The sequence below is a fragment of the Anolis carolinensis genome, chromosome 6, assembly GCF_035594765.1.
Source record: "Anolis carolinensis isolate JA03-04 chromosome 6, rAnoCar3.1.pri, whole genome shotgun sequence".
NCBI lineage: Eukaryota > Metazoa > Chordata > Lepidosauria > Squamata > Dactyloidae > Anolis > Anolis carolinensis.
The window spans coordinates 112,033,467-112,059,364 of NC_085846.1; the positions used below are offsets into that span (position 1 = coordinate 112,033,467).

General features: G+C 43.4%; 1 protein-coding gene across 6 annotated transcripts in view; it reads right to left on the reverse strand.

The window, feature by feature from the left end:
- The window catches only part of scn5a (sodium voltage-gated channel alpha subunit 5), a 329,714-nt gene that overhangs the window by 222,396 nt on the left and 81,420 nt on the right, over nucleotides 1-25,898 (reverse strand). For all 6 annotated transcript variants that reach the window (XM_062957813.1, XM_062957812.1, XM_062957809.1 and 3 more), the window contains exon 2: nucleotides 1,234-1,556. In XM_062957813.1, coding sequence (XP_062813883.1) covers nucleotides 1,234-1,500 — 267 coding nt within the window. In that variant the 5' untranslated portion in view covers nucleotides 1,501-1,556. The remainder of the gene's footprint in view (nucleotides 1-1,233; nucleotides 1,557-25,898) is intronic.

Here is a 25,898-nt window from a genome sequence, read left to right on the forward strand (position 1 = left end):
CGAACGTTCTGTCGGCCTGTTTACGTTGGATAAGCGAGACTCTACTGTATTCCAGTTCAATGTGGATTTTATACAGCTGTGTGGAAGGGGCCTAAAACAATTAAGGACCAGCTTAACTTGCATTACTCAGATTTACTCTTATTGTAAAAACAGCTTTGGGAATTTAGTGTGGAATTTTAATGAAATGGTAGCCAACATTGATTGTATTTTAATTTGAATTTCTTTACAGTTTTTTACTGGTTACTTGAGAGTTCCAGTTGCTTGAGTTCTGGTTAACTGAGAGTCTACTGTAGGAGGGAGCTTTGATTAAGCCAAAATGCAATGACCACACTGCAGAACGTGGCAGGTGTTGTCCTCCTCAAAGAAGACCCTTTGGTGACAACAACTCTAGTGATGCCACTGCTTGCACACTTTAGCTGCAATGAAAAAAGGACTAATCCCGATCCCATCTTCACTTTTTGGGCTCTAGCCACTGCCCATTTGCTCTTCCAGATAGACCTTATCACCCAATGCATGGAAATAATAAGGATCCCCAAAGAAGCTCAGTTCACCAACTCATGCTTGGCTTTTAATTGCCATGCACTTTATAGGACTTCAGCAAGCTTTCAGGCATTGGATGAGTATAAGTGAGGCAGCACTCCAACAAAACAGAACCAGCCAAAGTTTCTGGGTGAGATGAAATCACCATGTTACAACTGTTGTGAAGCTCCCCATACTTCCCAATATTTCAGAGAGGAAAACTGGGATACATCACAATGACAAAACTTATCAGTGAGGACAAACACACAAGCTAGGAGATGCCACAGCAGTTTGCTTTTGCCTGACCCTACTGGGGAGGAGAAGATTCTCCCTTTGAATGAGTTATAGGAGTGCAAACTACTTTTGCACTTTGAACTTCATTTGCAATAACTGAAGGACAAAGTCAAAAAGCACAAAGAGAGAGGAATTGGGCAAAAATTGCTGAGGTAGCAGAGGATTAACTGGGACTCCCACTGCCAAATCGAGACCCTTGGAAGGTATGGGCCTCCATCATTTTAAAAGCACAACGATCTCCACCCCCTGAAATCAAGCCATCCAAATGCAAAACATTAAGCACCCATAATTTAACTCAGATCTTTAAACCACGGATTATGTGCACTTAAAAACAGTGGGAAAGGGAGGGAGATCCACCCCATCTCCTCTTCAACTCCCTCCACCTTCTTTCAGAATAAATGCAGAGCTGATGGGTTTGACCTTGTGATCACTGTAGAAAGGATCAATGTCCTCCAGCGGTTCGCCAATGAGCTGTGATGGAGGAGACCCGTAGAGATCGGGCAGCTTCTTGCAGGCCTGTAAGTCAAACTGGGGCTGCGGTTTTTCCTCTTCGACCAACTGTTCCCTATATTCCTGCTTGGCATTCCTGGCGATCTTCTCCGCGATTCGCTTCTCGATCGCAGCCAAGGACTCGGGTGTGAACCGGTGGAAGCTGTTGGAACCCAGTGGTAACAGGAAGTTGGCCATCTTTTCATCCTGATTCTTCTTTGTACTGGCCTTTACTCCTAATAGTAAAAAAATAACTGGGGAGAGAAAGAGAAGGGGGTTAAGTAGAACAGAAGATCAACCAAAGTACGGTAAGTCAATGGGGGCTACGTTAAAGGAAGGGTTGGTGCATCCATGGTGGACTTTAGTCCAAACTTGAAAGCAGATGTCAAGGGGGTTGAGCTTGGTCCCTCAAAAAGGCTCAGTTTTGGACAGATTTCAAGTTCAGACTAGAACCTAGCATGAATTCAAACAGTGACATCACTAGGGTTGGTGTCTGTCCCCGGTCCCCCCCCCCCCCCCCGGATCTCCTTCCGTACCACAATATTGTAGATGAACTATCAGAAAATTTTACAGAATTCACTACTATTTAAAAATCAGCTGCAACTAAAACTGTCGCACCTCAGGATAGCTTCACCTTGCTAAATACACCAGGCTGTACAACAGGTTGAAGTCTTTTGTAGTTTATTAGGAAATAGGAAAATAAATAGTTCTTAAAAAGCAAAAGTAAGTTCCAAAAGATAGTTGCAAAACAAGGCTTTAAAGGATAATCCAAGAAACATAAAGCATAAAACAAGGTTCCATTAATGCATGACAAAGTCCCATGAACATGAACACACAAGGCTGCAAGATAATCCAGGAAAGCAAGAGCTTGCTTTGTGACTTGAGCGAGAAGTTGCTTTGACAAAGATTTCTCTCTCAGCACACTGTTTTAATACCCTTTGCATAGCATGAAAGCATTTCTTTGGCCTCTGACCTCCCTCTTGTTTGCTATTCTAGCACTCCTGCGAATCCTGAATTCCAAACGGTCAGCTCAATCTAAAAATTCCGTTTCATCAAGGCCAGCCAGCTCGTTAGCGTTAGCTTCTGTCTGCATGCTATCAGTCTGAGAGCTGTCCTCCCTTCCTGGGGCAATTTGCACCTGGCTAGCTTCAGTATCGTCAACACCATTCCCTGCCGTGGGAAAGCCTCCCTGTTCCTCATCTTCCACAGCAGGAACAATCTGAACCTAAATCCCATAATTCCCATCAGAGTCATCTTGAACCTGAATCCCATCATCTGGAACCTGAATCCCATAATCCCCAGAGTCACTCTGAGGCTCCAGCTGAGTCACAACAAAAACAATATTCTAATTGGATACAGAAACCTGGGATGTGTTTTCAAAGAGGGAGTTACAGTAGGAGGTCTACTTTTCCAGGGTTTAGGGAAACAGGGCCTCTGCAAAAGTGGAGAAACTACATTTCTAAATAACCTTTATTGAGTGTTTTTCATTAAAAGTCATACATTAAAATTGATTGAGGAAAAAATAGAAAAAAAGAAGAAGAAGAAGAAGAAGAAACAAAAAAGAAAAACATTTTTAAAATGCTTTTTTTTTTTAACTTGAGGGAACGTCTACCAGAAATTGACAATAGGTCTCAGTGCACGACCTAGACATTATCTAGAGAGATACTCTAATATATAGAGGTACTCCCTCTAGTTCCTCCTGCATGACTCTATGGTCAACCTCTATAAAGTCACTAGAACCTAGAGATTCCTAGTGAGAACATATTAATCAAATCTATGAATAATCAAATCCGCATAAATCTGAAATCTGGAAGTTCAATTCTATATGTTCCTTGTAACTTTAATTGATGTATTCAAGATGCTATTACTTATTTAAAGTATTTATATTCCACCTTTCTCACCCCGAAGGGGACTGAGGGCGGATCACATTATACACACATAGGGCAAACATTCAATGCCCATAAACACATCAAACAGAGACAGACAGACGCAGAGGCAATTTAACCTTCTCCTGAGGGGATGTTCGATTCTGGCCACAGAGGGGAGCAGCTGCTTCATCATCCACTCTGACGGCACTTCCTCATTCCAAGTCATAAATTAGTTAAACTTGCCTCCCCACTTTTATAAGTGGTACCTTATTTCCTACTTGATAGATGCAACTATCTTTCGGGTTGCTAGGTCAGCAATGAGCAAGGGCTATTTTTTATTTTTTATTGATGGGTGCTCACCCCGCCACGGGCTGGCCTCAAACTCATGACCTCATGGTCAGAGTGATTTATTGCAGCAGGCTGCTACCAGCCTGCGCCACAGTCCGGCCCCTAGATCTATGTGATGGATGGAATCCAGCACCTTGAACCTCTGCTGTCCCACTAAAATGGATGTCATTGGTGCCTCTGAAAACAGACCTGGACGACTTCACACATACTCAAGAACTTCAAAGCTCTGGTGACCAACTGAGCCTAAGCACTGATCCCTCAATATACGAAGAGGAATGCACCACCCACTCCAAAGAGCATACAAAGTGATGCAGAGAGATTTTGATGCCCTAAAACAAACCCTGAATTGGTTTTCCACTTCTTCCTCCCATTTCTGGTTCCCGGCACTGATGTTTTCCTAGTCTGGTGATCCCCTCTTCTTTGACTTTTTGGTTTCATTGCCCTGTAAACAATTGCATGCCCATATAAACAAACAACCTGAGACTCAAATGATCTCTGATAGCTGGACAACGGTTTCTCCAGGATCCTACTGCAGCAGTGTGGCCATCGGTTCAAGATAGTTCACTGCCATCATTCTCCGAAACACCCACAGGTTAGCAAACAAAGATTCAACCGATCCCAGCATGACAAAGGGAGTATTTATTGACTCAATTTATGTGAATGAACCAACCTTTCCAATCACCAATTATCCTCATTCCGACTTGGTTTTACAATGGACTCATTACTTTCTTATTGATCGCAGGCGCATCAGAGGAAAACAACTTCCATAATCCTTTTTTTTTTCTTAATCAAACTTTTGGCACAGCAAAAAATGTAACAAACTACTCACAAGCCTGGAGTTAAAGCAGGTTGGCATCTTTCTATTCAGGTTTTGCCTTTATATTTCCTGATAGCTAACCTCTTTCTTCAGGAGAAATCAGGAAATTACACCACTTTTTGTCAAAAAGGAAAACACGCACAAACCAATGTATTGAATCTGCACGAACCATCGGAAATTGTTTGTCTTGGATTCGTGTCACATGGACTAAAGTCCCCAAAGTAGGACCTTTGTGTGCGGAAGCATGTGGCAGTTATTTTCAAATATCTGAAGATACACAACACAAGAAATGAAACAGTCACTTCAGGAAGAGATCTCAGAAAAACATTCTGAGAAACATCCTAGCTGTACAAGCTATCTGACAGTAGAAAAGATTGCTGTTGGAGCTGGTAGGCTTTCCTTTGCTGAAAGTTAAAATACATGGATCACCATCTTTCAAGGATGCTGTGGGTCAGGACTAGTGAAACTGTAGTCCTCCTCAGCATGTTGTTGAACTCTGAGTTCCCTCAGACTTGGGAGCCTGGAAAAGGAGATTTATAATTTTTATATATATTTATTTATTTCCATCATTTCTATCCCGCCCTTCTCACCCGAAGGGACTCAGGGCGGCTTACAAAACTGGCAGAATTCGATGCCAATACGCAACAGTACAAAAGAATAAAAACATAAGCAGTTAAATACAGATTTAAAACAATACAAAATACTTGATTTATAATTCACTGGGTGTGATGACTCATGGGCCTTGTAGTCCTGTTCATGACAGTGTGATGCCTGATGAAGAAGAAAACTTGGGTTTTTTACCTTCCCAGTCAGAATTGGAATCTTCTCAGCAAGATCTTTCCCAGGCAGATCTGGGAACCTTGCACCTGCAAGAAAGTTGTGCCCCAGAAGTATGTCAAACAAACCCTGAGCCTACATCTCCTGTGTTCTCTCGCCATGAATTTTGTAAACAACAGAGAGGTTTGGAAGCAGCCTCGCGCAGGAGTGCTAGAATAACAGCTAAGAATTTAGCCAATTAAGCCTGCTTTTCGTGAGAATCTTTAAGGAGTCAAACATCTGGCCTCAGAGTTTAGCTTTCGTTTCTGGTTCCCAGAGAACTGCTTCGGCGGGAAAGTTAGACTCTATATAGGTGTTTTACCCGCGAAGTAACTTTGCGGAGTCAATTCGTCAGCCTCCGGAGCGAGTTGTGTCTGGACAGCGCGCTCCGTTTCAAGCCTCGTTCCTGCTCAAGCCTTGTCCTTGTTTCCAGCCTTCGCTCCTGTTTTCCAGCCTTTGTTTACCTACGGACCTTGCCTTGTTTCCCAGGACTAAACCTTGCCTTGTTTCACGGATTTTACCAAGTTATTCCACGGACCTTGTTCTTGTTCCTTGCTACCTTGTTCCACGATTCAAGCCTTGTTTCAAGTATCAAGTTATTTCCTAGCCTTGCTCAAGTTCATGGACTAAAGGACCTTGCCATCTCCCCTCACTTTGCCTGGCAAAGTGAGTGTTTCGGTTATTGGATTACAACTTTGGACCTTAATATTTCATATTGGACATTGCTTTTTTGGACTAATTTTGACCTTTCCTGAAAGGTCTAATTCTGGACTATTTTCTACACTTGTTTTTATTAACTTTATATATTCCTTCAATAAAGATATTAGATAGATTCTGGCCTCTGTGTATGGTTATTGGTGCCTTGCAGCCTGGGTCCTGACAGTTTGACTCCGCCACCTTAAGCACCAATTAACCTCGGCCAGTATGTCTACCGGAGCCGGACCTGGACCGGGCGGCCAGCCGATTACCTACACCATCGACAAGGATGAGGTGGACCGAATCCGTGATAAGCTCAATGCACAGGATGGGGAAATAAAGGGTTTGAAGGAACGCGGAATCCGTCTTCCGGCCATGGCGTTGCCAACCAAGTTTACTGGAGAAGCTTCTAAGGTTCATGTTTTCCGTCGCCAATGTCAAGCTTATCTAGAGGCCCGTGCTGCCGAGTTTCCCCAAGAAGACATCAAAGTGGCGTGGGTCTACAGTCTTCTAGACGGGCCAGCGGCCAACTGGGCGACGGCACTGTTCGACCAAGCCTCTCCACACCTAAGATCAGCGCAACGCTTCTTGGACCACCTTAAGGAGACTTGGGGAATCGAGGACAATTTGGAGGCAGCCGGTCACAAACTCCGCCGCCTCTTCCAAGGAGACAGACCCATGTCTCAGTACATAGCCGAGTTCCGAGTGCTGGCCCACAACACCGGCTGGAATGATGTAGCCCTTAGAGGACAATTCCGGGAGGGTCTCAACATCGAAATGCTGGAGGAAATCTCCAAGGTGGATCCTCCCCAGACCCTCGAAGCACTCATTGATCAATGTTTACGGGCTGAAGTCATGATTGCCAACAGGAAACAGTGGGTTCGAGGCCAGAGCGGTAGAGCTGGGGCAAAACCCCCCGCTCCCGCCAGCGTTCAGCCACGTCCAGTGTGGAGACCCCCACCACCAACCCCATACCCCAGGGGAAGCGAGGAGGTACCGATGCAGTTGGGCAACGTGCGTCCCAGACTAGATGCCGCCGAGAAGGCCCGTCGTCAACGCTTAAACCTCTGTTGGTACTGCGGGAACGGGGGCCACTTCGCCAGAGAGTGCCCAGCCAAAGGGAAGCCCGCCGCCCGTCTTGCGGCGGCGTCCTCCACGGAGACGAAGGCGTCTGAGGCGGCTGGCACACAGCCGGCGGGGGAAGCCAACGACCGGGCGTAGAGAGGCTCGCCAACCCGGTCAAAAAACCCATTCAAGAGCCGCCAACCGGGGTCCTGTTCCTTCTAGTGGTCACCTTATGGTCAGCAAAAAAGGGACCCGTCATGATCCACGCCATGATAGACTCCGGAGCCACCAACAATTTCATTGATAGAGAGTATGCCGACTCTCTGGGATTACAATATCATGACTTCAAGAATGCCCGTGTGGTGCAAGCCATAGACGGCCGCCCCCTCAAGACGGGCCCCGTAAGCCAGTGGTCGGAACCCACCAGGATGTGGATAAGAGAACATATGGAAGAGATTTCCTTCTTTGTTACTGAGGTTCCCCATTTCCCTGTGATTTTGGGGATTCCATGGCTGACACTTCACGACCCAAGCATCTCCTGGTCCAACAGGGAGCTGCAGTTCGCTTCAAGGTACTGCCAAAACCATTGCCTCGTAGCCAAGGTCTGCCATACCACAGACACCGAGCCCATTATCACCTTGCCAAAGAAGTACTCCGAGTATTGGGATGTATTCAATGAAAAAGAAGCCGAGAGACTACCCCCACATAGACCTTATGACTGTGCCATTGACTTGGTGGAGGGGGCCCCGATCCCACGAGGGCATCTCTACTCCCTGACTGAACCGGAGCAAGAAGCTCTCAGGGAGTTCATAGAGACAAACCTTCGCAAGGGATTCATCAGACCCTCTCAATCCCCAGCCGCCTCCCCGGTGATGTTTGTGAAAAAGAAGTCAGGAGACTTACGCTTGGTGGTGGACTATAGAGCATTGAACAATATCACAAAGCGAAACAGCTATCCCCTGCCTTTAATCTCGGACCTTCTAGACCGACTCCGAGGAGCCAAGGTCTACACCAAGCTGGATCTTCGGGGGGCTTATAATCTAGTTCGCATCAGAGAAGGGGACGAGTGGAAGACCGCCTTCCAGACTAAATTCGGATTATTTGAGTCCCGAGTTATGAATTATGGATTATGCGGAGCTCCCGCAACGTTCCAGCATTTTGTCAATGACATCTTTCAGGATTATCTAGATCGGTTCTTGATAATCTACCTCGACGATTTTTTGGTGTTTTCTAGATCACAATCAGAACATGAGAACCACGTCAAAATGGTGTTACAACGATTGCGGGATCATGGGCTCTATGCCAAGCTGGAAAAATGCGCTTTTGATCTACAAGAGGTAGATTTCCTGGGGTACCGCATCTCGCCTCTAGGGCTCTCCATGGACCCGGCAAAGGTTTCAGCAGTATTGGAATGGCGGGCGCCAACCAACAAGAAAGAGGTGCAGCGTTTCTTGGGGTTCGCGAACTATTACCGCAAGTTCATTCCAGACTTTGCCCGCTGGTCTGACCCAATCACCAGCTGCATCCGTGGGAAACAGCCCTTCCGCTGGACAGATCAAGCAGAGAAAGGGTTCCAGCAACTAAAGAAATTATTCACGTCCCAGCCAATTCTTCAGCACCCAGATCCTGAAACCCTTTTTGTTGTGCAAGCAGACGCCTCTGATGTGGCAATTGGGGCTGTACTCCTACAACCGGTGGGAGATCACCTTCATCCTTGTGCCTTTTATTCCCGTCAACTAACAGCACCAGAGAGAAATTACACCATCTGGGAAAAGGAACTATTGGCCATAAAGGCAGCCTTTGAAACTTGGAGACATTGGCTAGAAGGGGCCAAATTTCCCATTGAAGTCCATACTGATCATCGGAATCTAGAGCATCTAAGAACCGCCCGCAAACTAAATCAGAGGCAACAACGTTGGGCTTTATTCTTTGAACGTTTTAACTTCCAGATTCATTATGTAACCCCAGCTCAAACCAAGCAAGCAGACGCCCTGTCACGTAAACCGGAATACGCTGCAGGACGCAAGGAGACCTTTGAATCCCAACTATTACAACCCGAGAACTTTGCCACGCTCACAGTGGGGAACACCAAATCCACTCTCATTGATTCAACTTCTCCTACTCCAGGGCCCCTCTGTGCTCAAGAAATCAGGGCTAGTCAGCAAGCAGATGCCTGGGCGCAAGACCAACTCCGTCAAGGATTGCAATTTCCCTTCTCACTTAAGGATGGACTGCTTTGCTATAGAAATCATGTTTATATCCCACCAGGGCAGGGCAGGGAAAAAGCACTTCGTCTGTGTCATGACTGCAAGCCAGCAGGGCATTTCGGACTATTTAAAACCATGCATTTGATCCTAAGAGATTTCTGGTGGCCCAAGATCCGCAAGGATGTGGAAAAATATGTCAACACCTGCCCAGTATGCCAGCGCTCCAAGACAAGACGGGAGAAGCCCTCAGGGCTTCTGCATCCCCTTCCTACTCCATCTCGCCCATGGGAAATAATCTCTGCGGATTTTATCACTGACCTACCACCTTCCTGTGGATTCACCACGATCCTAGTGGTGGTGGACCTTTTCACCAAGTTAGCCCATTTCATTCCCTGTGAAGGCCTTCCCACGGCCAAAGAGACGGCAGATCTATTCCTCCAACATGTTTTCAGATTACATGGATTGCCCAAGATTCTGGTCACAGACCGTGGATCTCAATTCACCTCTCGTTTCTGGAAGGCACTACAAAAACTATTGGGTATAGACTCTCGTTTATCTTCAGCTCATCATCCTCAAACAGATGGGCAAACGGAGCGCACCAATGCCACTTTGGAACAGTACCTTCGCTGTTATGTAAACTACCAACAGGATAATTGGGCTTCCCTGTTACCACTGTTGGAGTTTGCCTACAACAATGGAGTTCAAGCTTCTACAAAAGAAACGCCGTTCTTTGCAAACTACGGCTTCCATCCACGTTTCTTTCCCCCTGTCATTGAAACTTCAGAAGTCCCCGCAGCAGAGGATTGGCTGCAGGAACTCACAGCGGTGCAACAACTTTTGCTCCAACAACTAGACCAAGCCAAGGAGGACTATAAACGTCACGCGGACAAACATCGCCAACCGGGCCCCGAAATCAAGGTAGGAGATCGGGTTTTTCTGTCCACTCGCTTTTTGCCCTCCCATCGCCCTTGCCGGAAGTTAGATGCCCGTTTCATTGGCCCCTATCCTGTGGTGGCGCAATTAAACCCCGTGACTTTCAAACTCCAACTTCCGCGTTCAATGCGCATTCACCCAGTGTTTCACCGCTCCCTGCTCCTTCCGGCGGATGATGTGCGTCCTGATACAGACCAACCGGCCCCCCCTCCTGTTTTGATGAATGGGGAGGAGGAGTTCGAGGTTGAGGACATTTTGGATTCTCGCTTTCACCGCCGCCGCCTGCAATATCTCATTGACTGGGTGGGTTTTGGCCCTGAGGAACGCTCTTGGGAAGACGCCTCCACAGTCCATGCTCCTGATCTGACCCGTCGCTTTCATCAGACCTATCCCGCCAAGCCACGACCTCGCGCCTTGGGGAGAGAGTCCCAGTTTGGGAGGGGGCTTGAGGAGGGGGATAGTGTGATGACTCATGGGCCTTGTAGTCCTGTTCATGACAGTGTGATGCCTGATGAAGAAGAAAACTTGGGTTTTTTACCTTCCCAGTCAGAATTGGAATCTTCTCAGCAAGATCTTTCCCAGGCAGATCTGGGAACCTTGCACCTGCAAGAAAGTTGTGCCCCAGAAGTATGTCAAACAAACCCTGAGCCTACATCTCCTGTGTTCTCTCGCCATGAATTTTGTAAACAACAGAGAGGTTTGGAAGCAGCCTCGCGCAGGAGTGCTAGAATAACAGCTAAGAATTTAGCCAATTAAGCCTGCTTTTCGTGAGAATCTTTAAGGAGTCAAACATCTGGCCTCAGAGTTTAGCTTTCGTTTCTGGTTCCCAGAGAACTGCTTCGGCGGGAAAGTTAGACTCTATATAGGTGTTTTACCCGCGAAGTAACTTTGCGGAGTCAATTCGTCAGCCTCCGGAGCGAGTTGTGTCTGGACAGCGCGCTCCGTTTCAAGCCTCGTTCCTGCTCAAGCCTTGTCCTTGTTTCCAGCCTTCGCTCCTGTTTTCCAGCCTTTGTTTACCTACGGACCTTGCCTTGTTTCCCAGGACTAAACCTTGCCTTGTTTCACGGATTTTACCAAGTTATTCCACGGACCTTGTTCTTGTTCCTTGCTACCTTGTTCCACGATTCAAGCCTTGTTTCAAGTATCAAGTTATTTCCTAGCCTTGCTCAAGTTCATGGACTAAAGGACCTTGCCATCTCCCCTCACTTTGCCTGGCAAAGTGAGTGTTTCGGTTATTGGATTACAACTTTGGACCTTAATATTTCATATTGGACATTGCTTTTTTGGACTAATTTTGACCTTTCCTGAAAGGTCTAATTCTGGACTATTTTCTACACTTGTTTTTATTAACTTTATATATTCCTTCAATAAAGATATTAGATAGATTCTGGCCTCTGTGTATGGTTATTGGTGCCTTGCAGCCTGGGTCCTGACACTGGGCTCCGCAGAACCTGTGCCTTTGACACAGTGAATCCTAATGCTCCCTGGACCATCCTTTGAAAATCAGATGCCCTGATAAATCTGTGAACATACTGTAGCCCTGATCAGCATTGGCTTCCAAAGCGACCCATTTAAGGTGGGATAAGGTGTCAAACAGGAATGCGTGATTGCCCCAACTTTACTTTCTACCGTGTTTCCCCGAAAATAAGACAGTGTCTTATATTAATTTTTGCTCCCAAAGATGCGCTAGGTCTTACTTTCAGGGGATGTCTTATTTTTCCATGAAGAAGAATTCACAATTATTGTTGAACCAAAAATTGAACATTTATTATATACTGTACAGTAGTTGTCATCACAAACCAGCATAACCAGACAAACTATGAATCCTATCAAGAATTTCTTGTTACTACCAATATTTCCATGTATAACACCATGGTACATACATTTACCGATCCTGCATGCTCTGGTGTTCTGTTCGGCGGGCACGTTTTCAAACAAAAACTTTGCTAGGTCTTACTTTCAGGGGAGGCCTTATATTTAGCAATTCAGCAAAACCTCTACTAGGTCTTATTTTCTGGGGATGTCTTATTTTAGGGGAAACAGGGTATCTTTATAGCTATGATCTTACGCCTAGTTGACAAGAAGTTTCCAATCGGTGTGAAAATCAGACAGATGACAACAAGCTCTTTAGCCTCAGCAGGCTGCAAACCAAAAGTAAGGGCACAACAATATCTGTTACAGAACTCTGATATGCTGGTGATAATGTAGTCTGTGCTCATTCAGAGGAAGGCATACAAGCCACCTTAAACATCTTTGCAGAAGTATATGAAAAGTCTGGCAACTCACTGAACATCGGGAAAAACCAAAGTGCTGTACCACCAAAGGGCACCAACCAAGCCCTCTGCAATGCCAGCAATAAAGCTTAAAGCTAGGAAATGTTGACCATTTCAAAGGCTCTCCATGCCTGCTGTCATTGCATCCTGCACTGAGTACCAGTTGGAATGTATGGTCTTATGATCCCTGGTCACAATCCTGTATGCCCAGAGTAGTGTAGTAACCCCTCCATGCAAAACTCAATTGTTGCCATTCAATGGCCTCTAAACCTACAATAGAGTTGCTGCAGTCCTCACTATCCCTGTTATGCTGAGCCTGGTGAGAGAAACTGGGAATCACTTGTCTACGTGTCGGGAAACAGATGCAAAATGACTTCATCCTTTCCCTGCAACATCCCTTCCCTGCAACTCTCTCCACCACCAAGGTTACTTTCAGGAAGTTCTGTGGAAATCAGTTCTTCAGGTCCAAGATGTGGCCTTGAAAAGTGTTGGAATTTTTAAAGGAAAGGGAAAGAAATTCACAATGTTCATATATGTGCGTATGTGTGTGTGCATGTGTGCATATCAGGAAAAAAAAAAACCACTTTTGCAGCTTTCCTAACACTACAGATGGAACAACGCACACCTTGACTCAGAAATCCACACAAAGGCTGAAACTTACAAGGCATTTGGAAGGAAAACATGTGCACAAACCATGCATACCTTTCTAAAACGCACTCAACAAAAAATGCATACAATTAAATCAGGTGTATAAACATGGTTTAATCCATAGAAATGCCTAGATGATAAATGCATACAACAGATAATTCATGCCAAAAATACACATGAATAGGCACATATTTTCATAAAGGGAGAAAACAAATCTCACAATCCAATCCAGTGCTGAATGAATAATTTCTACCCATAGGGAAATTAATGGGACTGACAAATTTATACCTAGATATGAATTAAGATATTTGTTCCAATTTAGATTTTGCACCCACAATATCAGTGGATCCTGCCCACCTGGTTTCTCTCCCTCTCTGCCATATACAAAACTGTATCAGGGTCCTTGTTTTTCAATACAACTCTCTTTGACCTGGCTATCGTTGCAGACCAGTGGCATTTTGCTTCCTATAAATTAAATTTGATAAAGCTGGGGACAGTTAATCCACTTGCTGCCTTTGCAATATAAAACTGTGCCTTAAATGGCCACAGGAAGGGATGCCGCTGAAGCCAGATGGTTCACCAATTCCTTTGATGCAATGCAGATTGCCTAACAGAACATCAGACTCTTCAACATTAACAGACAAAAAGCGTGGAATGTCAAGGCTTGGGCTTCCTACACGGTTTCGCCAAGAACCAGAAAGGATTCAGGATTAAATGTTTGGAGCATTCAACACAGAGACAAAACTGAAAAGAATGGGAAGGAAAAACCTTCATGTCAAGAAGATCAGCACAGTTTCTCAGCAGCCTCAGCACTCCCAGAAGCAAAAGAACAAGATCTCTGGCACTCAAATCATATAATTTTAGAGATAGAAAGAACCACTAGGATCATCTAGCCATGCAGAAATATTCAGCTAAAGCACTCCTGAAAAACACCCATTCAATATCTGATTTAAAATTCCAAAGAACCCACCACTGTCTGGGGCAATTGATGCCATCATCAAACAACTTTTACAGTAAAGGAAACGTTCTTCCTAATGTTTAAGAGAATTTATTTTCCTGTAATTTGAATCCATTGGTTCACATTCGTGTCTCCAGGGCAGCAGGAAACAAGCTGGCTCCAACTTCTACATGATATCCCTTCAGATATTTAAAGATAGCAATTGTGTCACCTCTCAGTCTTCTCTTCTCCAGGCTAAACATCTCCAGCTCCCTAAGTTGTTCCTCATAAGGTTTGGTCTCTGGACATGTTGTTGTCTTGCTCACTCTTCTCTGAACACATCTCAGTTAGCTGATACCCTTCTTGAGCTGTGTTGCTCAGAACTGGACACAGTATTCCAGCTGAGATCTGACTAAAGCAGTTAGATGATCACATATACATTTCTTGATATGGATATTATACTCCCGTTGATGAAGACCAGAGTGGCATTGTTGGTTTTTTGGCTACTGTATCACAGTATTGGCTCAGGCTTAGTTTGTAGTCTAGTCCAGTGTTTCTCAAACTCTTCTCCTCCAGGTGTTTTGGATTTCAGCTCCCAGATATCCTAACCAGTTTACCAGCTGTTAGGAATTGTGGCATCCGAAGTCCAAAACACCCGGAGGAGCAGAGTTTGAGAATCTTTGGTCTACTCAGTAAATGACATCTCCCCCTTGGAACAAAGATTCCCAAGCTTTGGTCCTCCAGGTGTTTTGGACTTCAGTTCCACTGTTTGCCAAGCTGATCTGGATTTCTAAGAAAAGGAGTCCCAAACATTTGGAAAACCAAAGGCTGGGAACCACTGCCTTAGAATAAGGAGCAGTTGGTGGTCCAGATATCAAGGCATGGAAGGGTTCCTGTAGTTTTCTATTGCTTTTGCACATACAGTAGAGTCTCACTTATCCAGCATAAATGGGCCAGCAAAACATTGGATAAGCGAATATGTTGGATAATAAGGAGAGATTAAGGAAAAGCCTATTAAACATCAAATTAGGTTATGATTTTACAAATTAAGCACCAAAACATCATGTTATAGAACAAATTTGACAGAAAAAAAGTAGTTCAATATGCAGTAATGCTATGTAGCAATTACTGTATTTACAAATTTAGCACCAAAATATCACAATGTATTGAAAACATTGACTACAAAAACATTGACTACTAAAAGGCAGACTCCGTTGGATAATCCAGAGCGTTGGATAAGTGAATGTTGGATGAGTGAGACTCTACTGTATTTAATCTTGAACTGAAAATAATCTTCAAAAACTATGCAGTTTTTGTAGACCTACTCAAAGCAGTCTACAGTATCTGCAGAACTTCTCCAGCATTACATTTCATGAGTGGATTCCTTTTCCACCTTCTTTCTTCACTTTCCAGCTTTCACAACCATATATAGAAATCAGAAATACTACTGCATTATAAGACTCAGTAAAAACCTACCCTTTTGTTTTCCTGAAGATTTCCGCTCCTCCACTACTGCATTATTTGGGATGTGTGATGTACACAAGTGGAGGTGTGATCGCTAGCCTACCTGATGAAGTCAATCACAAAAATTGTGCGCATCACTTTGCTACCGTTCTCTGCAGTTGCACACCATGTTCCCCATTCACTCCCATGCACACGCACAGAGAGAGCCATCCACCCCCGTACGCACTGGTAGAAGTGCATTATCTGAATCATTGTAGCCCATCTCTCGATGGAACATGTTCCCCCATTGAAAGCACTGTCAAAAAGGGAGCCTGAGTCACCATTAAGCTAAATGCTGGCAATCCACCTCGAAGCAGCTTAATTGCGAAACAAGTGGCATCATTAAACCACTCAACTTCTTGTTTTTGAGGACCTGGCAACAATAAACACGAGCGATAGATGGGACTTTTATCCTCCATAACACATGCAATGACCTCCTTCAGCTTGAGGACCAATTTCAATCTCTGAAAAAATTATTGAAGGACGCATTCCACGATGAATGGAGCCAAAGGCAAAGAGATGGGACCCCAAAGTACCACCATAAAGGTCATACTTCCCATAACAAAAGCTTATGAGAGATATTTCAACCATTCAGAATAAGAGGGGAGGATATAAAGGAATGCAACTACAAAACATGGGTTTTGGAGCCTTCTAGGGAACCCCAGAGACTTATTTGGGATCTTACACAAGTCAAGTTCGATTCCAGAGGTTCCCTATCACTGAAATGGAGTGTTTGTTTTTGGAGCCCTTTCTAATTGAGCTTGAGCCTTTTCTTTTGAATGGAGTTGCTTTAGCCATGAATTCCTGCCCTACATAAGGTTGGACTAGACATCACTTGGGATTCTTTCCAACGCTATAAATTGAATAGGCAAAGTACTGTATATACTCGAGTATAAGCCGACCCAAATATAAGCCGAGGCACCTAATTTTATCACAAAAACTGGGAAAACGTATTGACTCGAGTATAAGACGAGGGTGGGAAATGCAGCAGCTGCGGGTCAAATTCAAAAATGAAAATAGCTATTAATAAAATTGCATTATTTGAGGCATCAGTAGGTTAAATGTTTTTGAATATTTATATAAATCTATCATTTAAGATAATAATAAGACTTTAATAAGATAAGACTGTCCAACTCTGAATACCTATATACTCAAGTATAAGCCGACCTGAATAGAAGCCGGCCAGGATCCTCACTCGAGTATAAGCCAAGGGGAGCTTTTTCAGCCCTAAAAAAGGGCTGAAAAACTAGGCTTATATTCGAGTATATACAATATGCAAAAACACATAATAACACATAATATTGACTATAGTGTTTATAGTCAATATAGCTAACAAAAAGTGACTGCAGTAGCGCAGTGGGTTAAACTGCAAGCTGCAGGAAATCTGCTGACTGGAGGGTTGGCACTTCAAAGTCATGAGTTGGGGTGAGCCCTAGCTTCTGCCAACTTAGCAATTTGAAAGCATGCAAGATGAATAGATCAATAGGTCCTGCCTAGGTGGGAAGGTCAAAAGGGCTCCCCGTACAGACAGACAGACATGCCGGCATCACGATCGGAGGGGTCTACAGACAACAAGCTCCTCATCATGGAAAAATGTAACATGGCCGGAGTTGAGCATCACCTCCACACGTCACAGATGAAAAGGGGAAGGCCTTTACAACTGTCTGTGTATTGTAAGTCGTTGCTGTTCACTGTGTAATAGGCAGTGAATGTTTGCCTTAGATGTGTAGACTGTAATACGCTTTGAGTCACTCCGGGAAGATAAAGCGGAATAATAATAATATGAAAAAATCTATATACTTCTAACTCAAGAGGAATTTTTGAGAAAACACTATCAAATGTAAAGTTGTATGTCGCGTCTATGTATTGGTTATGGTATTTTATGGGTGTAAATCTCTGGTTCAGACCCTGTCTACGTTTAACTGCCATCAAATCAACTTCAACTTATGATTAACCTATGAATGAAAGACACCCCCCCCCCCAAGTCACCTCTCTCTTCAATAGCTCTGCTCAGGTCTTACAGACTCAGGGCTATAGTTTCCTTGATAGAGTCCGTCCACTGGAAAGTGGTCTCCTTTTCCTTCTGCCTTCTATTTAGCAAGCATGGTCATCATTTCCAATGAGTCATGTCTTCTCATGATAAGGCCAAAGTACAGCAGCCTCGGTTTGATCATTTAGGCTTCTAGGAAGAGTTCAGGTCTGATTTGCACTAGGATTCATTTAGAAATAATTTATTTCCTATCTTTCACATGATTTAAAACAGTATCCTCTGGATAACAATCATGGATATAAACCCACTTCTTCAGGTGCAGTGCAATACTTGCTAGTTGGAGTTGATCCCTCGGTTAAAGCTACAGTGTTCACAAACACTATTTTATGTTTGGTTTATATCCATGAAAGCTCATGCTAAAATAAAAATAATTTAGTCTTAAAGTTATTGCCACAGTTCTTCTTTTTTTCCCCTACCTTTCCTCTTTTTTATGCTGCAAGACACTAACAGCTACTTTTTTCAATAGACAAATGGATTTCAAGGGAAGAAGGATCAGAGAGAAACACTTAAAGGTTTATTGCCTGAACAAGCAAGCTTCAAATAATTAGCTTTTATCAGGAAAGCGTGGCCCTTCAGGCAATACTGAATTACAACTCCCATCATTCCTGTTTGCATAGCCAATGATAAGGACTCCAACAACATGCACAATAAATAAATGCAACACAGGAACTTAAAGCAAAACTGTTGTTGGCGCATACATCCCATATACAGCCCTTTTGAGTCGTGTCTGTCTAGGTACAAATTTCTATTTGTCTGCCTTTCTGTGCAAAGGCATGCAAAGATCAGATGGAGACCTGAAGGCTTGGATGTCTGGAGCTATCCAGGAGCACGGCTGGTAATTTACTGTGCCAAACAACATATCTCATAGAAATGGAAAGTAAAAGCAAATGCCCATGCAATTTGGTCAGTGGAGTAAGATACATTAATAAATTGAGAGCAAAGGATGGGGAGACATTAGGGAGAGATAAGGGAATGCCTTCTACTAGACATTAAGGCCTGTGCTGAACTGATAATTTCTGAGACTACTGGGAAGCCCACAATAAGATATACTATACATGACAGCCAATGCACTATTTCAATCCAGAAGTAAACAATGGGGGCTAGCCCCCAAATAAATGTGCATGCCCTTCAGAGGTCATCAGCAGAGTTCCTAGAACTGGTAGAGACCCCAAGGACCACCCAATCCAACCCCTTTCTGCCTCGCAGGAATATATAATCAAAGCACTCACGACAGATTTATTTATCATATCAGAAGCAAACCGAAGGTACAGTTGTAATGTAATTAAAAATACAAACAAGGTTAAAAACTTGGCATGATACTAAATATCCTTTGACCAGTAGTTGGCTACTTGGAGTGCCTCTAGTGTTGCTATAAGAAGGTTCTCCATTGTGCATGTGGCAGGGCTCAGGCTGCATTGTAGTAGGTGGTCTGTGGTTTGCTCTTCTCCACACTCGCATGTCATAGACTCCACTTTGTGGCCCCATTTCTTAAGGTTGGCTTGTGGTGCCAGAGCACAATCTGTTCAGTGCCTTCCAAGTCGCCCAGTCTTCTGTGTGCTCAGGAGGGAGTTTTTCATTTGATATCAGCCAAGTTTTAGCCTGCCACTTTTGGACTCTCACTTGCTGAGGTGTTCCTGTGAGTATCTCTGTAGATCTTAGAAAACTATTTATTGATTTAAGGCATTGGCATGCTTGCTGATATCCAAACAGAGGATTGGCCGGAGATGTCACTGCCTTGGTCCTTTCATTGCTGGCTGCTACTTCTCAGCGGATGTCGGGTGGTGCTAAATAGTATAATTTCTCCAGTGGTGTGGGGCATAGACATCCTGTGATAATGCGGCATGTCTCATTAAGAGCCACATCCACTGTTTTAATGTGGTGAGATGTATTCCACACTGGGCATGCGTATTCAGCAGCAGAGTAGCAAAGCGTAAGGGCAGATGTCTTCTCTGTACCGGGTTGGGATCCCCAGGTTTGGCAGGTCAGCGTTCGTAAGATATTATTTCTAGCACCCACTTTTTGCTTGATGGTCAAGCAGTGCTTCTTATAAGTCAGAGCACAGTCCAGGGTAACTCTCAGGTATTTTGGACAGATTCAGCAGTTATTGAAAAATTGTTTAGGAAGATTTCTTTTTGGATGGCAGCTTCCAGAATTCCCCAGCCAGCAAAACAGCCAGCCCTCCATATTCACGGGTTCTGTATCCATGGTTTCAACCATCCACGGCTTAAACAAATTCCAAAGAAAATTCCAAAAAACCATTTGCCATTTTATATAGGAGATACCATTTGACTAAGCCATGGTATATAATGGGAGATGAGCATTCATGGATCTGGATATCCATAAAGGCTCCTAGAACTAGACCCCAGTGGATACCAAGGAGCAACCATAATATTAATGGAAAAAGACCAATGTTAACACTAGGCACCCCTTTCTTTTCCTTGGTGTTTGTCCTGTTTATTCCATACTTGTTTTCCTAGGAAAGAGAGAGGCTGCGCATGCTAAAAGTCTAAATCATTTTTCTCATCGATAATTGAGAATTGAGCTGCATCTATACCAGGCATGGGCAAACTTGGGCCCTCTAGATATTTTGGACTTCAACTCCCACAATTCCTAACAGTCTGCCGGATGTTAGGAATTGTGGGAGTTGGAAGTCCAAAACACCTGGAGAGTCAAGGTTTGCCCAGGCCTGATCTATACTGTAGAATTAATGCTGTTTGAACAACAGCTCTTTACAATTTATCTATTTTTAATAATTGTTTAGATGAAGGGTTATAAAGCATGATCATCAAGTTTGCGGATGACACCAAATTGTGAGAGATAGCCAATACTCCAGAAGACAAGAGCAGAATTCAAAATGATCTTAACAGATTAGAGAGATAACTGGCCAAAACTAACACAATGAAGTTCAACAGGGACAAATGCAAGATACTCCCCTTGGGCAGAAAAAAAAAGGAAATGCGAAGATATAGAATGGGGGGATGCCTGGAATGACAGCAGTATGTGTCAAAGGGATTTTGTAGTCCTCGTGGACAGGAAGGTGAACAATGTGATGTGGTGGCTAAAAAATCCAGTGGGATTTTTGTCTGCATAAATAGGAGTCTAGTGCCTAGATCCAGGGAAGTCATGCTACCCCTCTATTCTGCTTGGTCAGACCACACCTGGAATACTGTGTCCAGTTCTGGGCACCACAGCTAAAGGGAGATGTTGACAAGCTGGAATGTGTCCAGAAGAGGGCTACAAAAATAATCAAGGGTCTGGAGAACAAGCCCTATGAGGAGCGGCTTAAAGAGCTGGGCATATTTAGCCTGCAGAAGAGAAGGCTGAGAGGAGACATGATAGCCATGTATAAATATGAGAGGAAAAGTCATAGGGGGGAAGGAGCAAGCTTGTTTTCTGCTACCCTACAGACTAGGACGCGGAACAATGGCTTCTAATTCCACCTGAACATTAGGGAGAACTTCCTAACTGTGAGAGCTGTTCAGCAGTGGAACTCTCTGCCATGGAGTGTAGTGGAGGTTCCTTCTTTGGAGGCTTTTAAACAGAGGCTGGATGGCCATCTGTTGGGGTGCTTTGAATGAGATTTTCCTGCTTCTTGGCAAAGGGTTGGACTGGATGGCCCACAAGGTCTCTTCCAACTCCATGATTCTAGGATTCTATGGCTCAAGGCTATGAAATCAAGGAAGTTGTAGTTTTACAAGGCCTTTAGCTTTCTCAGCCAAAAAATGCTGGCTCTTCACCAGACTGCAAATCCCAGGATCTCACAGCATTGAGCCACAGAAGTTAAAGTGGCATCAAACTGCATTAATTCCACAGTGCCTTGTTTACTCGATTGCATATAAGTTGCGCCTCTTTCAATCAAAGACATTTGTTTATTTTTAGTGTCACCATTACGAAACAAAACCTTCCCCCAAAGAATGATCAGATTTGATTTTGAAAAAGAGAAATCTTTAAAATAACGCACTCAGGTGTTACAAACAGATTTGGTTGCTATGTTCCCAAGGGGAAAAAGATGCATAGATGAAAAAGAAGAGAGAGAATGCAGAGAACAAAAGATGACGAAGTCTATAGATTGCAAGATATATGCGGAGAGGTCAAAAGTAATAGACATCTTCGGGATTCATGGAGAAGAGATGATAATAGCCTTCGAGTGTGGCAGAACAGTCATGACAAAAGAAGTCCTAGTCCTTTACCACCAAAGGCAGAGATAATGGCACATGAATGCATTTGGAGGGAGACGGGCTTTGTTTCTTTCTCAAAAACGCAGAGAAAATGTTGCAGCGTTTCCAACTTATAAAGAAGTAGAATCCATTATTTACAGAACTGGGTTTTCATGCTTTGATCCATCTGAGCATGGTAAAACTTAATCAAGTATGTGATTAAATTGGTTGGACCCAATTTGATAATCCGCTTTTTGGACACATTATGCAGCTGTTTATTGCCATGTATAAATGGAGGAAAGCAATATGATTTATTTAGCCGGTTTAGCCGGTATTGCAACACCTGACATCCTTTTGGAAGTAGCAGCCAATAATGAAAGGACCAAGGCATTGACATCTCCAGCCCATCCCCTGTTCGGATATCAGCCAGCATGCCAACGCTTTAATCAAGAAATAGCTTCCTGAGATCTACAGAGATACTCGCAGGAACACGAGACTCGCAAGCAAGAGTCCAAAAGTGGCAGGCTAAAACCCGGAACTTCAAGCCATGGCTGATACTTCTTTACAACAAAGTTTTGGACGAAGATTCATGAAGAATCGCAAAAGGTTTTAAAGAGAACCTTTATAAGAAAACCAGAGTACTATCTATTAGGATTTACAGATTTAGACTTACAATTGACTGAACAAGAAGATAAACTTTTCACTTATATTACGACCACCACTAGAATTGTTTTCGCTAGAGAATGGAAACAGGAATCAGCCCCACCAATTGAGGAGTGGGTGGAGAAGATAAGAGAAATAAAGGATATGGATGAATTGACTTTTTTGTTGAAGAAAAATACAGGCAAGATAATGAAAAGAATGAATTGGGATGATCTTCAGGACTATCTGGATAATTTGAGAAAATGAAGATTACGAGAGACAATTTTACTATTTTTTTTCTTTCGTAAGAAAAAATATTATTGAATAATAAGAAAATATTATCCAAGAAGATGGATGAAAATATTATCCAAGAAGCACCCAAAGGGTGCTCACCAATGCGTCGTCTTCATCATGGAAAGAAGTGACAAGTGGAGTGCCGCAGGGCTCCGTCCTGGGCCCGGTTCTGTTCAACATCTTTATTAACGACTTAGACGAAGGGTTAGAAGGCACGATCATCAAGTTTGCAGACGACACAAAACTGGGAGGGATAGCTAACACTCCAGAAGACAGGAGCAGAATTCAAAACGATCTTGACAGACTAGAGAGATGGGCCAAAACTAACAAAATGAAGTTCAACAGGGACAAATGCAAGATACTTCACTTCGGCAGAAAAAATGGAAATCAAAGATACAGAATGGGGGACGCCTGGCTTGACAGCAGTGTGTGCGAAAAAGACCTTGGAGTCCTCGTGGACAACAAGTTAAACATGAGCCAACAATGTGATGCGGCTGCTAAAAAAGCCAATGGGATTCTGGCCTGCATCAAGAGGGGAATAGCGTCTAGATCCAGGGAAGTTATGCTCCCCCTCTATTCTGCCTTGGTCAGACCACACCTGGAATCACACTGTGTCCAATTTTGGGCACCACAGTTGAAGGGAGATGTTGACAAGCTGGAAAGCGTCCAGAGGAGGGCGACTAAAATGATTAAGGGTCTGGAGAACAAGCCCTATGAGGAGCAGCTTAAAGAGCTGGGCATGTTTAGCCAGCAGAAGAGAAGGCTGAGAGGAGACATGATAGCCATGTACAAATACGTGAAGGGAAGTCATAGGGAGGAGGGAGGGAGCTTGTTTTCTGCTGCCCTACAGACTAGGACACGGAACAATGGCTTCAAACTACAGGAAAGGAGATTCCACCTGAACATCAGGAAGAACTTCCTCACTGTGAGAGCTGTTCGACAGTGGAACTCTCTCCCCGGGGCCGTGGTGGAGGCTCCTTCCTTGGAGGCTTTTAAGCAGAGGCTGGATGGCCATCTGTCGGGGGTGCTTTGAATGCGATTTCCTGCTTCTTAGCAGGGGGTTGGACTAGATGGCCCATGTGGTCTCTTCCAACTCTACTATTCTATGATTCTATGATTCTATGAATGGAAGTCACATCTTTTTTTTCTTTTTCTTTTTTGGGTGTAGGTATATTTTTATAGATTGTAGACTTTTATCTTTCTTTCTTCTTCCTACTTTTCTATACCTTGGTTGTTCCCACTCTTTCGATGTAGTATAAAAAATTAATAAAATTCTTTTTTTAAAAAAAAAAAAGCCATGGCTGATACTGAATGAGAGACTCTCTAATGGGCACACAGAAGACTGGGTGACTTGGAAGGTGCTGAACAGACTGCAGAAATGGGGTACAAAGTGGAGCCCACGACATGCAAGTGTGGAGAAGAACAAACCACAGACCATTTACTACAATGCAGCCTGAGCCCTGCCATATGCACAATGGAGGACCTTCTTACAGTGACACCAGAGGCACTCCAAGTGGGCAGCTTCTGGTCAAAAATCATTTAGTATAATGCCAAGTTTTTAACTTTGTTTTTGGTTTGAAATACATGATAACTGTACCCTCAATTAATTTCTGACATGATAAATAAATAAACAAAATTTGATCTGTTCCTGGTTTGAAAGTATTATTTCCTATTTAATTGTGCAACACTTACTTTAATAGTAGTTATATTCCAGAAAATTTGTTTTTGTGGCTGCCACAAACTATGTTGAATTGAGATATATAATGAGATATTCATTGAAAAACTAGCGCAAAATGTGATGGAGTTTAAGTTTTTGCAGTTTAATAAACTTTTTCCATGTTTTTTATGATAGAACCTATTAGGAAAAATAACATATATAACCCAGGAACAAAAATCATGTTACACAGTGTTATGAATCTGGAGACTAGGGTTCATATCCCTGTTTGGCTATGAAACTCACTGAGTGACCTTGGGAAAGTCACACTCTCTCGGCCTCAGAAAAAGCAAAGGCAGACTCAACTTTGAACAAATCTTGACAAGAAAAGCTTGTGTTAGAGTTGCCTTCAGTTAGAAATGACTTGAAATGCAGCAGCAACAGATGATGTGGGACAGACACGTGGATCTACTCACAATACAAGGATACAGTCAAGCCCTCTGTATCCACAACTACCACACAATTAAACAGGAAATAACACTTACAAACTAGGGACAGAAAAAAAAATCAAATTTTGTTACCTAGTGTAATGGGACTTGAACATCCACAGATTTTGGTATCCATAGGAAGTCCTGGAACCCCAGTGGATACCAAGGGCCCAATGTAAAAGAACATGCAGCTATTCAATGTAGCAACAGTAGCCAATTTGGCTTTAACAAATTCATGGCAGACAAGACTATCAGTGCTTTCTAGTCAGGATGATTATCTGTTATCCTTACCTTTAGAGAAAGGTGAAGATAATAGCCGTATTTACTTGAATCTAATGTACCATCTAAACTAATGCGCACCTCAATTTTCAAAACTCTGAAACTAAAAAACAGGTATTTGTTGGCCTATGTAATGCACAGCAGCAAAAAGTACACTCTTTTCCATTTGGCCAAAAAAGGTGCACATTACAGTGGCTGCTTGCTGACCGAAAGGTTGGCGGTACAAATCTGGTGAGCGGGGTGAGCTCCTGCTGTTAGCCCCAGCTTCTGCCAATCTAGCAGTTCGAAAACATGCAAATGTTAGTAGACCAATAGGTACCACTCCAGCGGGAAGTTAACGGCTCTCCATGCAATCATGCTGGCCACATGACCTTGGAGGTGTCTATGGACAATACTGGCTCTTCGGCTTAGAAATGGAAATGAGCACCAACCCCCCGAGTCGAATTTGACTAGACTTAATGTCAGGGGAAAACCTTTACCTTTACCTTAAAGTGGCTGCATGATTACAATTCCTTCTTGAAAAACCTAAGTGTGAGGACACCAAAGCTTTCAGCAATAGATAAGAAAACATTGGGGTGCATCTATGTTGCAGAATGAATCCACTTTAACTGCCTTGGTTCAATGCTATAGGTATATGGGGTTGTGACTTGGGATCATGGAGACTGCCAAAGAATGCTGATGCTTATTTTATTTTTTTGGTTATTTAATATTTTATGTTTATTTTACTTAAGTGATATTGGTCTTTACTGTTCTAATGTAGCACAAATCCTATGTAAAATCATACTACCTATTTTTGACATTAATATTGAAATCTGAAATATATACAGAAAGTCTTTACTTTGCTACAAATCGCAGAATCACATACCATTATGCCATGGCCATTAAATTAGAGATGACACCCCACACATAAGTGCTCCAGGT